At 44.9% G+C, this 12065-nt stretch overlaps 1 protein-coding gene across 10 annotated transcripts in view; it reads left to right on the top strand.

Moving 5' to 3' along the window:
- DGKZ (diacylglycerol kinase zeta) overlaps nt 1–12065 on the top strand; it is a 142893-nt gene that overhangs the window by 85638 nt on the left and 45190 nt on the right. Inside the window, exon 2 of one of the 10 annotated variants that reach the window (XM_035115409.2) lies at nt 10726–11612. The exons of 7 other annotated variants lie outside the window; for them this stretch is intronic. In XM_035115409.2, the coding sequence (XP_034971300.2) occupies nt 10738–11612 (875 nt within the window). In that variant the 5' untranslated portion in view covers nt 10726–10737. Of the gene's footprint in view, nt 1–2459; nt 11613–12065 lie in introns of those variants that run through there. 2 more of the 10 variants (XR_009557589.1, XM_060274545.1) reach the window with 2 other exon arrangements.

Below are 12065 nucleotides of genomic sequence, written 5' to 3'. Positions count from 1 at the left end.
CTCTTGGTGCCCACTCCTCAGTATCCAGTCTCATTGTCCAGCCAGTCCCTGCCACAAGGGCAAGTCTTGTTTAGCTGCAGAAGAGAACAGAAATCCTCCATTGGTAGAGGCAGTTGGCTGTGGTTAAAATGCTTCTGTTGTCCCATTTATTGCCAATGCTGCTTTCCTCAGTAGCAAGTCTGAGTGTGAGCAGACACACCTGCTCCTCGAGCAGGCCTTGGCACTTGGTTGTGGTTCTTCAGTGAGCCCTAAAATAAGACTTGGCTGCTGCTCGCGCACAGCCAGCTTGGTTCTCTCGCCCCACAAGGCTGTTATGTACGTGCAAGCTTGGCTCTGAAGGCCAGGCACTCAAACTGCGGAGGCTTCTGTGATAACTGCCTGTGTACTTCAGAGTTCTTGGCAGCTTAACAAGCACATCCTTTCTGGTTAAAAGGCAGTTGGTGGGGGAGAGAGAAAGAACTTCTGTTCAGGCAAATGTTGAGTATCCCTCTCCGATAACTGAGAACTTGAGTGCCTAAGATGATTCAAGAGGCTTTGCATCTCAAGGATCATCCCCTGCATGTATCTGGTGCCAGGTGGGTGCATGTGGTGTATGATTCATATGCCATGTGTACTGGGAAATGAAAGGGGGAACTGGGCCTGGCCAGCTAACTCTGTTGAGTCAGGGGAAGACCCTGTGAGAAATGCACACTCTCCTTCTTCTCAAGCCACGGTGGCTTTCGGTCATGCTGCTCAACCACAAATGGCCCATCTAATCTGGTGCGCTGCATCTAGCGGAGCATAGGCCCTGGCAACTATCATAGCAAGGAAAGCCCTCCTCCTTTCCGCATGTCTTCGACGAGCTCAGCATGGTCGAGTGCTGTGTGGTGCAGCCGCTGCAGATCAGGAAATGCAACAGCCCAGCTAGAATGGAAAGAGGATCGAGAGGGGAGGCAAAGGCAGCTTCGTATATGAGAAAATGCAGCTTGGGATGTCAGGAGGGTGTGGGAGTAAGGAAACACGAGCTGAAGGAAAGCTCTGGCATGTGAGCCGCACCGGAGTTGTAGCGGAATCCCCGGCCAAGCTTCCCAAGCCTCTGCGGCTGCCTGTTTTTAGCGTTCTGATGGCAAAGCGATAGTGAGCAGGGCCCACGAGGTCCCTGTGTCAACAGTGGGGATTATTAATAGCGCTTGTACTTCTAGCAGTTTCCTGATCCTGGGGATGCTAGTAGCTGATGTTATAGGAAAAACCCCATTTGGCAGGCTTCAGGGTCTGCCCTTCCTGCAATATGCTCTCTTTGCAGTCTGTTGCCTTTTGGAAGGGAGAGAAATGGACATTCCTGTGACCTCTCTTAACCTGTGTGGCAAGTAAACCAATCCCAAGCTAGCTGCATTTAATACAGCAGGCTTTGTGTCTTACTCTAGGGGTAAGTGGCAAAGCGAGGGCCACAGGAATACCCACATTCTACACACCATTCTACACACCAAAAGACGCACAGGAGGCACTGATGGTTGGAGCCTTTGTAGTCAACTGCCTGGTGACTTGCAGGATTCCTGAGTTGGGAGTTGTGGCTGGGGATTGCCAAGCCTGTTGTATGCAGGGGAGACAGTGCAGGACAATAAGATGGCACTCTCCTTGGATTTGGGGATATCTCAGTTGACAGCCCTTTGCACCGAACTCTCCTTGCTCTGTTTAGCTCTCTAAGGAATAAGGCAAGATGTAGTGAAATGTGTGGAACTTGATCTTGGCACCCACACTTTCTGCTAGAGAAGTCTGAGAGGAAGGAACGTGCTTTGTGTGACTTGACCCAGCTTGGTTATTAAGCTGGAGTTTCAGCTGCCTTTTGAAAGGAAAACATGCCCCATTAAGTTAAGCTTATCACAACCCTGATTACAGATCATTAGCAGATCAAAGGCCCAGGCTTTGCTAGTGAAAGCGCTTATGCTCCGAATGCACTGAGAATCAGGGCCATTAGAGAAACTGTGTGGGCATGTTGTGTGTTGCTCTCTCTTCCCCCTCCCCTTCCCACCCCAGACTTTAAGGATATCAGAAATAAATTCTGTAAGACTTCTTTATGCAGCATATTCAGATACAGTACTCAAAAATGATAGAACAACAAATGTTCTTATTCTGCTGCAAAGATTCAGCATGCATTAGCAGCTCTCAGTAAATGCAGTAGGCCATTTTCAATTAGATATGCAGCACCAGCTGTGTAGTTTGTTGCTTTGTGGATATTTTAGTTTTGAATATGTTTTAGTTACAGATGTAATTTTGTTGCTTATTATTCATTGTACGTTGCAATGGTATCTGTTTGAGGACAGGCAATCCATAAACATAATGATTAATAATAAAAAATAACTAAGTTTTTATTTTGGTATGAGCTTTCGTGTGCATGCACACTTCTTCAGATACACTTGAAACAGAAGAGTCAGACCCTTATGTATATACAGAGGGTGGTGGGGGTGGGTGGGAATGGGTGATGGGCTGATGGGAGTGGTAAACCTGTAGATGGCTGTTAACGACTGCTGATGACTGCAATTGGTCCTGCGGGGGAAAAGCAAGGGCTGAGGCGCTAAAGAAAGCTTGATCATGCATAATGAGATAAGAATCCTATGTCTTTGTTCATCCCAGGTGGCTCCATGGTTTTAAGCTTGGTAATGAGTTCCAATTCAGCAACTTCTCTTTCCAGTCTGTTCCTGAAATTTTTCTGTAATAAAACAGCTGCTTTGAGATCTTGTATAGAATGTCCTGGGAGATTGAAGTGTTCTCCTACTGGTTTTTCTGTCTTGTGGTTCCTGATGTCAGATTTATGTCCATTTATCCCTTGGCGTAGGGTTTGGCCTGTTTGTCCAATATAGAGAGCTGAAGGGCACTGTTGGCATTTGATGGCATACACAATGTTAGAAGATGAGCAATTAAATAGTCCTGAGATGGTATGTTGGATGTTGTTGGGGCCAGTAATGATGTTGTCCAAGTGTATGTGGCAGCAAAGTTGGCATCTGGGTTTATTGCAGGCTCTGGTACCAGTGTCCATGTTAAGTCTGGTGGTTGTATTATTGTGGGTGAGGAGTTGTTTAAGATTGGGTGGCTGTCTGTAGGCAATGAAAGGTCTTCCTCCCAGAGCTTGAGAAAGGGAGCTGTCATTGTCATTCCACCCCTCTCCTCTCCTCCCCCAACGCTCCCCAGAATTGGCTCGGGGGGGGGGGGTCGGGAGAACACCCTGTGGGGATCGTTCTACCTAGCAAGCTGCAATGCTTACCGTGACAGGACAATCACCATAACATGTTGTTTAATTCTACCTAAAGCTTTTCATTCTCATCACACAAACACTAGATTATTATATCGTTCACTTTGGCAAAACGTAGTACGGGTTTTGTTCATTAAAAAGTTTTGATTGTTAAATGAATTCTTTTGCCAGCCTGATAGGAGGTTTGAAACTCATGTTGAGGTTCAACATGAAAGTCAGGTTGGTTTATGTAAGATCTCTTCACTCAGCTCTGTAGGTGGGGCAGCCCCATTCCTAAAGGGGAGTGTTATGTAAGTTAATACAGGGAGTTTGCTAACCTGACCTTTACATAGCTAATTATGCAAGTTAACAGAAAATTTAGTATGAACACCAGGAATTAAATGACAGGCATATGTTTTGTTTTCCCAGGATGTTAGGGATACAGTGAACAAGGGGGATACCAAAAGGTGTAAAGCAAACAAATTAGTTTATGCTGTAATTTAGAGATTAAAAATTAGTGTGGAGTGAGGAGGTATCTCAAAAAAAATTTTAATATTGTATTGCAACACCAATACAAACAAGAAACAAAAACAGGTTTAAAAGCAAAGTAAGAGTGTGTTACAATGCAACCATAGTCAAGCATTTAGGGAGAGTGATGCTGAGAAAAATATGCAGAACTTTTTTGTTGAAGTCAGTGAGATAGAGTCCTTAACTTTGTAAAATATTTACCATACTACATTGTAGATGTCATTTTATAAACTTATAAAAATACTTTGTATACATGTGAACTTTCTCAATGGTAGGTTCACAGTTCACCTTTTCAGCAATGAGCACCCAGTCCTCCTGTGCTCATCATAATAACTGCAGAATAAACAAATTCTTACTTTTTACTGCAGGCATGCTTCCTTATTGCTGTCTGACTAGAGAACACAACTTACCGATAAACTGAACAGCAGAGCAAAAGGAGAATCTGAGGTAGACTAGCCCATAATAAATACAAAGTTCTAATATTTAACTCTTCAAGAATCAGTACAGAATCGCTTAAGTGATTACAGGACGATTGTGATAATGAAAAACCCACCCTCAGTCAGGGAAAGTCTTGAGTGAGCAGAATTTGGGGGGCTCTCCCAGATGAGGCTTTTGTTGCGCACTTGTCCTGACTTGTTCACTGAATTTTTCAGAGGTTGTATTCATAAATTGCTCCTGTTCTAGAAGCAAGCTATCATTCTTAAAAGGGAGGCTGTCATGTCACACACAAACACAATTTCCCCCAAATCCAGAGAGTGGGGGAACACAGCTTGAGAGGGGAGGTGGTGCATCAGTTTGCCCCACTGGCTACAGGGGTGTCCTCATTTGACAGCTGTTATATGAGTATAGTCCTAGTCTGTTTACCAAAGAGATAGGAAGGAGGTGTGTGTGTGTCATGAATATTACAAAGGAAAGGCAGGAATTGGGACTAGCAGTAATGTAGCAGAAGGAAGACAAGTTATGGGGTTTAGATGAAGTGAGATCACTACAGAAATCCTCGATTCCTGCCTCTGATTGGGTTAAATATTTCTCCCAACGTATTTGGTGGGCAATCTGGGCAATCACATTTACCAGCAGTGTGTAAGGATTTCTCAAACCTACCTGAATATGACAACCAGCCTCCTATAATAAGATAAAGGCCCGGTTTCCTGCTTGAAATAAAATAAAGCTCCTGGAGAAGATAAAAGCTTCCACCTGAGCTCTATAAGGAATATGCAGAATGGTGGGTGCCTATCCTGACTGGCTTATTTACCACTATAAATAACATTGGCCAAATGCCCTCTGGGTGGAAATTGACTATCAGTTTCCCGATTTACAAGAAAAGGAGGTCGGAATGCTCAACAAACTATCAGCCAATTAGCTTGTTAGACATCTCTGCAAAGGTATATTCCCGGTATCTCCTTCAAAAATTGTCAGACTGGTTGCAAAGTAACAACATTATTCATGAAGAATAAGCAGGGTTCAGAGGAAGACACAGTGCAATTGATCAGTGCTTTACTCTGAACCATATTGTAAGGAAATATACATTGAGATTGATCTTTCTGCTGCATTCGACTCTTAATTGAAATAGGCTGTAGGAGAAATTTCAATTTGCCAACGTTGGCTGCAGACTTCTGCTATTGATCCAAGAACTATACAGTAACACAGAAAGGAGGGTCAGAGTAGGTTTAAATGATGGTATGACCGATGCTTTTAAGACTTCGAGAGGAATGAAGCAAGTTTGCATTCTGGCTCCCACTATTTTTAACTTTTATAGTAATGATTTGGTGTCATATTTAGCCAATGCAACCCCCCCCCCCGCTCCAGTAATTATGAACAGAAAGATCTCCAGTCTTGATACATATGGTTTTAGTGCTTCCCTCTTTCTTGATTGGGCCTCAGAAATCTCGTGGAGGTGTTCAGCACATACAGTAAACAGGAAATCCTATCTATAAATTAAGACCAAGATTATTGGTGGTATTTAGATCAGAAAACTATAGAGCAGACTCGTTCATTTAGATACCTGGATCTACCCTTTAGCGAAGGCTTCTCTTGGAAAGTGTCGTATGGAGGCAGTGCAAGTCAAAGCACACAAACCATAGGTGCATTGATTAAGTTCAGTTACAGTAAAAGAGGGCAGCTGATGGAACCTGCCCTAAAGATAACAAAGTGCTTGCTCAAATGCTTTTTGCCATTGCATTGAAATCTGTGGCACTGATTCACACGCCAATAAGGTTTTGGAAACCCTGCAAAATATCCCCCCTCCAGAAGCTATACTCTCTACCATCAGGAATATCAGCAGCTCTTCTCTGGAAAGCAGCTTATCAAGATGTTTCAGTCTATTATTATTTTCCAGAACTGAGCTCTGCTTTAACCTTGGCGATTGACTCAAAGGACCTGCAACTAATAAGAAACACCAAATTTTCCCCTTGGTATCCACGCTTGAGAACACAGCATTTTAAAGCTAGTTTTTCGACCAAACTCTCACCAGCTTCCTCAGGAATTGCCTTTATTGAGCTGTATGTGATGCCCACTGCAGTCTTGGATGGCCAGCTCAAGGAAATCAGCCCGTATTTTTGGTCAACCTCAGATGGAAGACATCACTAAAACAATAAACTTATGAACTTAAAGCCAAACAATATGCTAGAACAACAGATTTGTTCCGAAACTCAGCTTTTAGCAACGTTTTAGGCTGTTGCAGCAAAACCTACATAAGTTTACTAAGTCTTATGCTACGTTAAAGACTAACAGATTTATTGTGGTGTAAACTTTCATGGACTACTAGAGCCCACTCTGTCAACTGCAGGATGAAGCACACAAAAGCTTATGCCATAATGAGTATTTCAAATGTCTGACAGGATACCAGCACATGCTGTACTGTCACAAACAGACTGAAGTCCAGGAAAACTTTTATTCACACAAGGAATATGTTTCTGTGCACTCGTACCAATTGTTCAGGAGCAAATCTCGCCAAATTCAGTGGGACATAACTTCCCTTATGGTCTACTTTTGGTCATACTGCACAGTGCACAGGCTCTAAAACTGAGAATTAATTATCCCCGCATGGTCTCTTACTGATCTTCAGTGTATGTTTTGACTTGGGAATCTTCAGTAACATTCAGTTTGCTGGAGTGAAAGGATAGTGTTAGGCAGCTTTGTAAATAGGCCCACCAAACCCCAAAACAAATCATTACTATCCTGTTGTGCTGGAGGCTGGCAGAGGAGGGACAAGAAGATTACTGCATTTCTGTCCTGGATGTGAAAGGAGGGGACTGCCCTCCTCTGGCAGCCCACTTGGTTTCTGTGCTGTGCACAGAAGGAGGGACAGAATGAGCCACCCATTCATTTTCTCCCAGTCTTATCACTTACCTGTTTGCATTTCTTGTGGTCCTTGGGCTGCAGCCATTGCTCTTTCTGATTCTGCTGCTTTAAAAGCAACCTGACACACAGATAAAGCATCACAGCAAGAGAAAAAGTGATGTGGAAATGCGTCACTTTCTTAATTTCTTCATCTCAGCTGCTGCTAAAAGCATAGGAGCAAGACTAGGAAAAGGTGGTAGCAAAATGAGCATGAAGAAGGGTTTAGTACAGGCACCCCCAAACTGCGGCCCTCCAGATGTTTTGGCCTACAACTCCCATGATCCCTAGCTAACAGGACCAGTGGTCGGGGAAGATGGGAATTGTAGTCCAAAACATCTGGAGGGCCGAAGTTTGGGGATGCCTGGTTTAGTAGCTGTTGGCAAGTAATTTGTGACAACCCTGCTTGCTGAGTAACTGACACTGGGTAGCAAGAGGTTAGAATTTCCTCCCCTGTTTGCAGTATTCCATAGGATTAGGGCCAAATTCTAAATGCTGTAACTGTAATACTAAGCATTCTTGCTTGGAAGTGAATAATTAAACAATTGGAACTTTCTTTTAAATAAACACACTCATTCTAAGGTGATTTCCAAATCCTAGAAATCTGAGTCTGGATATGCTATGCAGGGCATGCTAGAAATTGGCAAGTGACATTGCCTGAGAAGTTGACTCACCATAGCACAGCCTTGCCCAACCAGCCCTCCAGATACTTTGGACTACAAGTTCCACCAGTGCAGCTGGGGTAGATGGGAGTTGTAGTCCAAAACAGCTGGAGGGCACCAGGTTGGGGAGGGGCTCCATAGTTGGTGGGTAACGAGTGTAGTCAAACGGGACCATATGGTTCCTTTTCCTGACTTATGTCAAGAAACGAGAAATTCACTTTAAACCACCAATACCCATAACGTTCTCTTGAGAATCAAAGGGACAAGTATTACTCAGGTGTTTGGGAAAGTTAATGCACATGTGTTTGCTGTACGAGGGGCGGGGGGGGCGGAGGGCAAAATGAACCCTGGCTGTGAAGCTGATTTTTTTAAAATTAACAAGTTTAAATATATATTTAAGGTAGCAATCCTATTCACAATTACTTTACAATACATTCCATTGAACTGAACTGAATTGAATAGATTTGAAGAACAAAACGCCAGCATTTATTCCCAATAAAGATTGTGTAGTTTTAGCTTTACTCCTTACTGCTGAGTGTAAAAGCATTATATTTCCTTCAAATCTGGGCTGAATTCTACAGGCTAAGGGAGAGTGCTTTGTTCTGCCAAAGTTTCAAAATCTGGGAGAGAAGCAAGGATTCCCCCTTGTAACTTTTAAATGTGAAGCAGCAAGAACAGGGACATTATGGCACAGCAGCCTGTCATAGTAGTCTTCCTGCCAACCTAGCAGTTCGAAAGCATATCCAAGCGAGTAGATAAATAGGTACTGCTGTGTTGGGAAGGTAAACGGAGTTTCTGTGCGCTCTGGCACTCGTTATGGTGGCCACATGACCTGGAAAGCTGTCTATGGACAAACGCCGGCTCCCTTGGCCTGAAAGCGGAGATGAGCGCTGCACCCTATAGTCGAATTTGACTGGACTTTACCATTTAGAAGTCCTTTACCTTAGGAGTCTCATCACATGCTTTGCTGTGTTCTCAGCCTTAAGGAACAATGACAGCTGAAAGGGCACGTTGTGTATAAGTGGTTTCACTATACAAATAATGCAAGAGTAATAGAGGACTGTTATTTAGTGCCATGAGCAAATGTCAAGGCAAGAGAAGTTTTCCATTGCTTCTTTCTCAACTTTTTGTAGCATGTGCAAGGGGCAGCTCTTAGGAAATGCCTCATATTTATAGTAGAATTAGCAAACAAATTGTATAATGCACAAATTCGGCTGCCCAGATTTGAGTGACAAAAACATTTTCGTTGCTGTATGTAGGAGCTAAATGCAAAGTTAAAGGAATCCCTAATTACTTGCTGTGGAAAGTGACTGCTTGAAAGAAATGCTAATGCAGGGTAACTGCCACATAATCTGCCTGCCCAATTTTAACAGACTTCTGAAAAGTTTTGGCCTCATGGCAGGTGTGTGGGATACCTAGATATCATCAGATTACTTTCTCTTGATATCCTATCAAAACTAAGAGCTATAGATTAAACCAAGAAGCATGAGTCATTTTTGCTCTGCACAAAACGTATGAATATACAGTTGCAGATTGGAATGGTTGCTGAGCCTTGCAGTGAGATTTGGATACTTTTGACTATTAAGAATTACTGTTGCTTGAAAAAGCAATCTTTTTAAAGTTTACTCGCATCATATAGAGAGAATGACTAACAGGGACCTAAAATGCGTTTTACACTTGTGATTGAACAGAGTGCTTGTTGCAGATACTGTATAGGAAGATAAGAGACCTTGGGTACAATTGTATTTTAGAACTCTGATCAGTTATTCATTGAGCATCTATTCACCCGATCAGTGAGTGCTGGCAAGTAGTTAAAAGAAAAAGAATTCCTGTTGTTCCATTATTAGCCATCAGTAGAGCTCTGCTATTGCTTCACAGACCCGCCTTTTGTTATCTTTTGTCTCATTAGTCTGCTTCTGACTGTTTTTTTATTGGACAAAATTTTCTAAACTGAGCTTTAGATTGCACGAAATGGAAAATGTTCTGTTCTTCCAGTTTTGATCTTCTGTGTACAGTTGACAAGCAGGAAGCAGATTGAACCAACGTGCATTTTGTTTGCACTCAGGCTCAGGCTGTTTTAAAATAGAGCAAAAGTAGCCTGAGCAGCTTTTATCCTTGACACATCATTTAAGGTTAGCTGCTTCCTATTTTTTTGCATGTTTATATACAAGTGGTGGTGCCTTTATATAAATGCTTGCTGCTTGTTGTGGGATACAGCAGATGCAGGAAAAGTCCATGGAGCCAAAGCATATAATTTTAGTATGAACCATTGACTTGCTGACACTTAGATTTCACCCATGTGCCACAGAGTTTGTGTTGGGAATTACCAAGTGCCACATGGTAGCCATTTCGGCACCATTTTCAGTTCTTGCATTTTCCACATTCAGATTGGCCACAACTAACAATAACACCAGTACAGTGGTGCCTCGGGTTACGTACCTGATTCGTTCCGGGGTGCGGTACGTAACCCGAAAAGTACATAACCCAAACAACCACGGAAGCGCGCTTCTGCGCATGCGCAAACTGCGCAGAACACTTCTGCACATGCGCACGCGGCGAACCCGGAAGTAAACGCTTCCGGGTCCGCCAAGTACGTATCCCGAAAAGTACGCAACCCGAAGCATACGCAACCCGAGGTACGACTGTACAAGTTTTCTGACTCGGTAATCTCCCCATAAGTGAAACTCTTTCTCTTTCTCCCCCTTCCTCTTCCCTTAGTGCTGTGTGGTGAATTGGATATTTTGGGGGACTTGGCTCCACTGAGTGAGAGGGTTCTAGATGGCTTGTTGTTTGGGCGTAAGAAGCTGACACAGGACTGGTTATGGCCAAAAAGAATTGGCTGGAGCTTTGAGGGTCGGGTCTGGTCTGGTGTCCAAGTAGTGCTTGGGGTCTGGGGTGCCCCATGATTTCTTCATTTAGATCTTGAAGGTCAGGCTAGGTAGTTGGGAGGGAGGGTGAGTCCTCATTTAAAACACCTGGTTTCTTTGTCAACAGCCCCCATTTGCTATGGAATCCTTTTTCAAAAGGCACTTCAGGAAGAAGCCTGCAGCACTAGGGCCCCGACGCACCAGTGTGGTGGCCCTGCCAGCCAGCAAAGCAAGGCGGCGCTCTGTGGTGGGCCAGCCCTCTGCCACCCTAGCGCAACACCGCCGCAAATCCTGCTCTCAGCTGCACGGGCTGTCTTGCTTGGGCTCCCGGCACAAACACAGGGCGAGTTCCAGCAGGAGGCGATCCAGCACCACGACCCCTCGCCTGAGTCCTCGGTTTTCCGTCCAGAAGAAGCGCGGGGGGCGAGTACACACCATAGATACTCATCTCATAGGGCCCTCCTTGCTGCTGGCCAGCCTCATCCAGGTGTATGAGGCGGAAGAAAGGAGGCAGTCGCCTTGCACTGAGAGCTCCAGCTCAGAGTCCCCCAAGGAGGGGCTTGAGGAGAGCGACTGGAGTGAGGAAGCTGCCTCTTCAGGCTCTGAAGGGTCTGGCCTGAGAACAGAGCAGGAGAGGAAAGAGCTGCAAGCCGAGCTTTCGCGGTGTCCCGGTCCTGCCACACAGCACCCTGCCGACCTGAGGTTTCTCCTGCGAGACCCTCATTACTTGCGCCGCAGGTCCTCCCACCTCCTCCCAGCAGAGTTTGTGCACAGCAGAGCAGCCTACGGGCTACAAGGCAGCTACAGATGCTTGAGCCAGAGGCGGCGCTCAAGTGAAACCCTCAAGCCAGGTGCTTTGCTCCAGTCATGCAGGACGCGAAGGGCTGCCAGGAGGTGGAAGGTTCCTCTTGGGACCAGTTGGCTGGCGTTGACTACCCATAAATGCCTTGGAATGGATCCTGTCTACAATGGCTGCGGCAGCAACTCCCCTGAAGGTTGCAGAGCCCTACTGCCGTATGTATGGCTTTATCAGGGGTACTAAGCACATTGGGGTACAAGCTCATTGGAGGGGAGAGGAGCAGCACAGCTCTGACGCACAACCACAGTGCTTTCTTGCGGATTGATCAGTTATGAAAGAAGCACGCTTGAGCTGTGTCTTTCTGAGAACAGGACAGGTGCAGTGAGTGTCCCCCCCCCCCATTTCTGCCAGTTGCACTTCTGTCTGGCTCTTCCTCCAAGAAATTCTGAGTTCATTCGGCTGAGAGAAAGTGAGTCACCCAAGGACACCCAGTAAGCATCATAGCCAAGCAGGGATTTGAAAATGGGAGTTTCCAAGTGTGACATTTTAAACCTATGCACTGCATTGGTCTCCTGGCTGCCGTGACTCTTCCCTCCCTGCTTCCTGTTCCCCCACCCCCAATAGTGGCATAATGTGGTTGAATAAGGGATCGGTCATGAAAAAGGGAT

The sequence above is a fragment of the Zootoca vivipara genome, chromosome 1 (assembly GCF_963506605.1).
Source record: "Zootoca vivipara chromosome 1, rZooViv1.1, whole genome shotgun sequence".
Lineage (NCBI taxonomy): Eukaryota > Metazoa > Chordata > Lepidosauria > Squamata > Lacertidae > Zootoca > Zootoca vivipara.
Note: the sequence above shows the minus strand (reverse complement) of the source record. Positions and strands in the feature narration are given on the sequence as shown.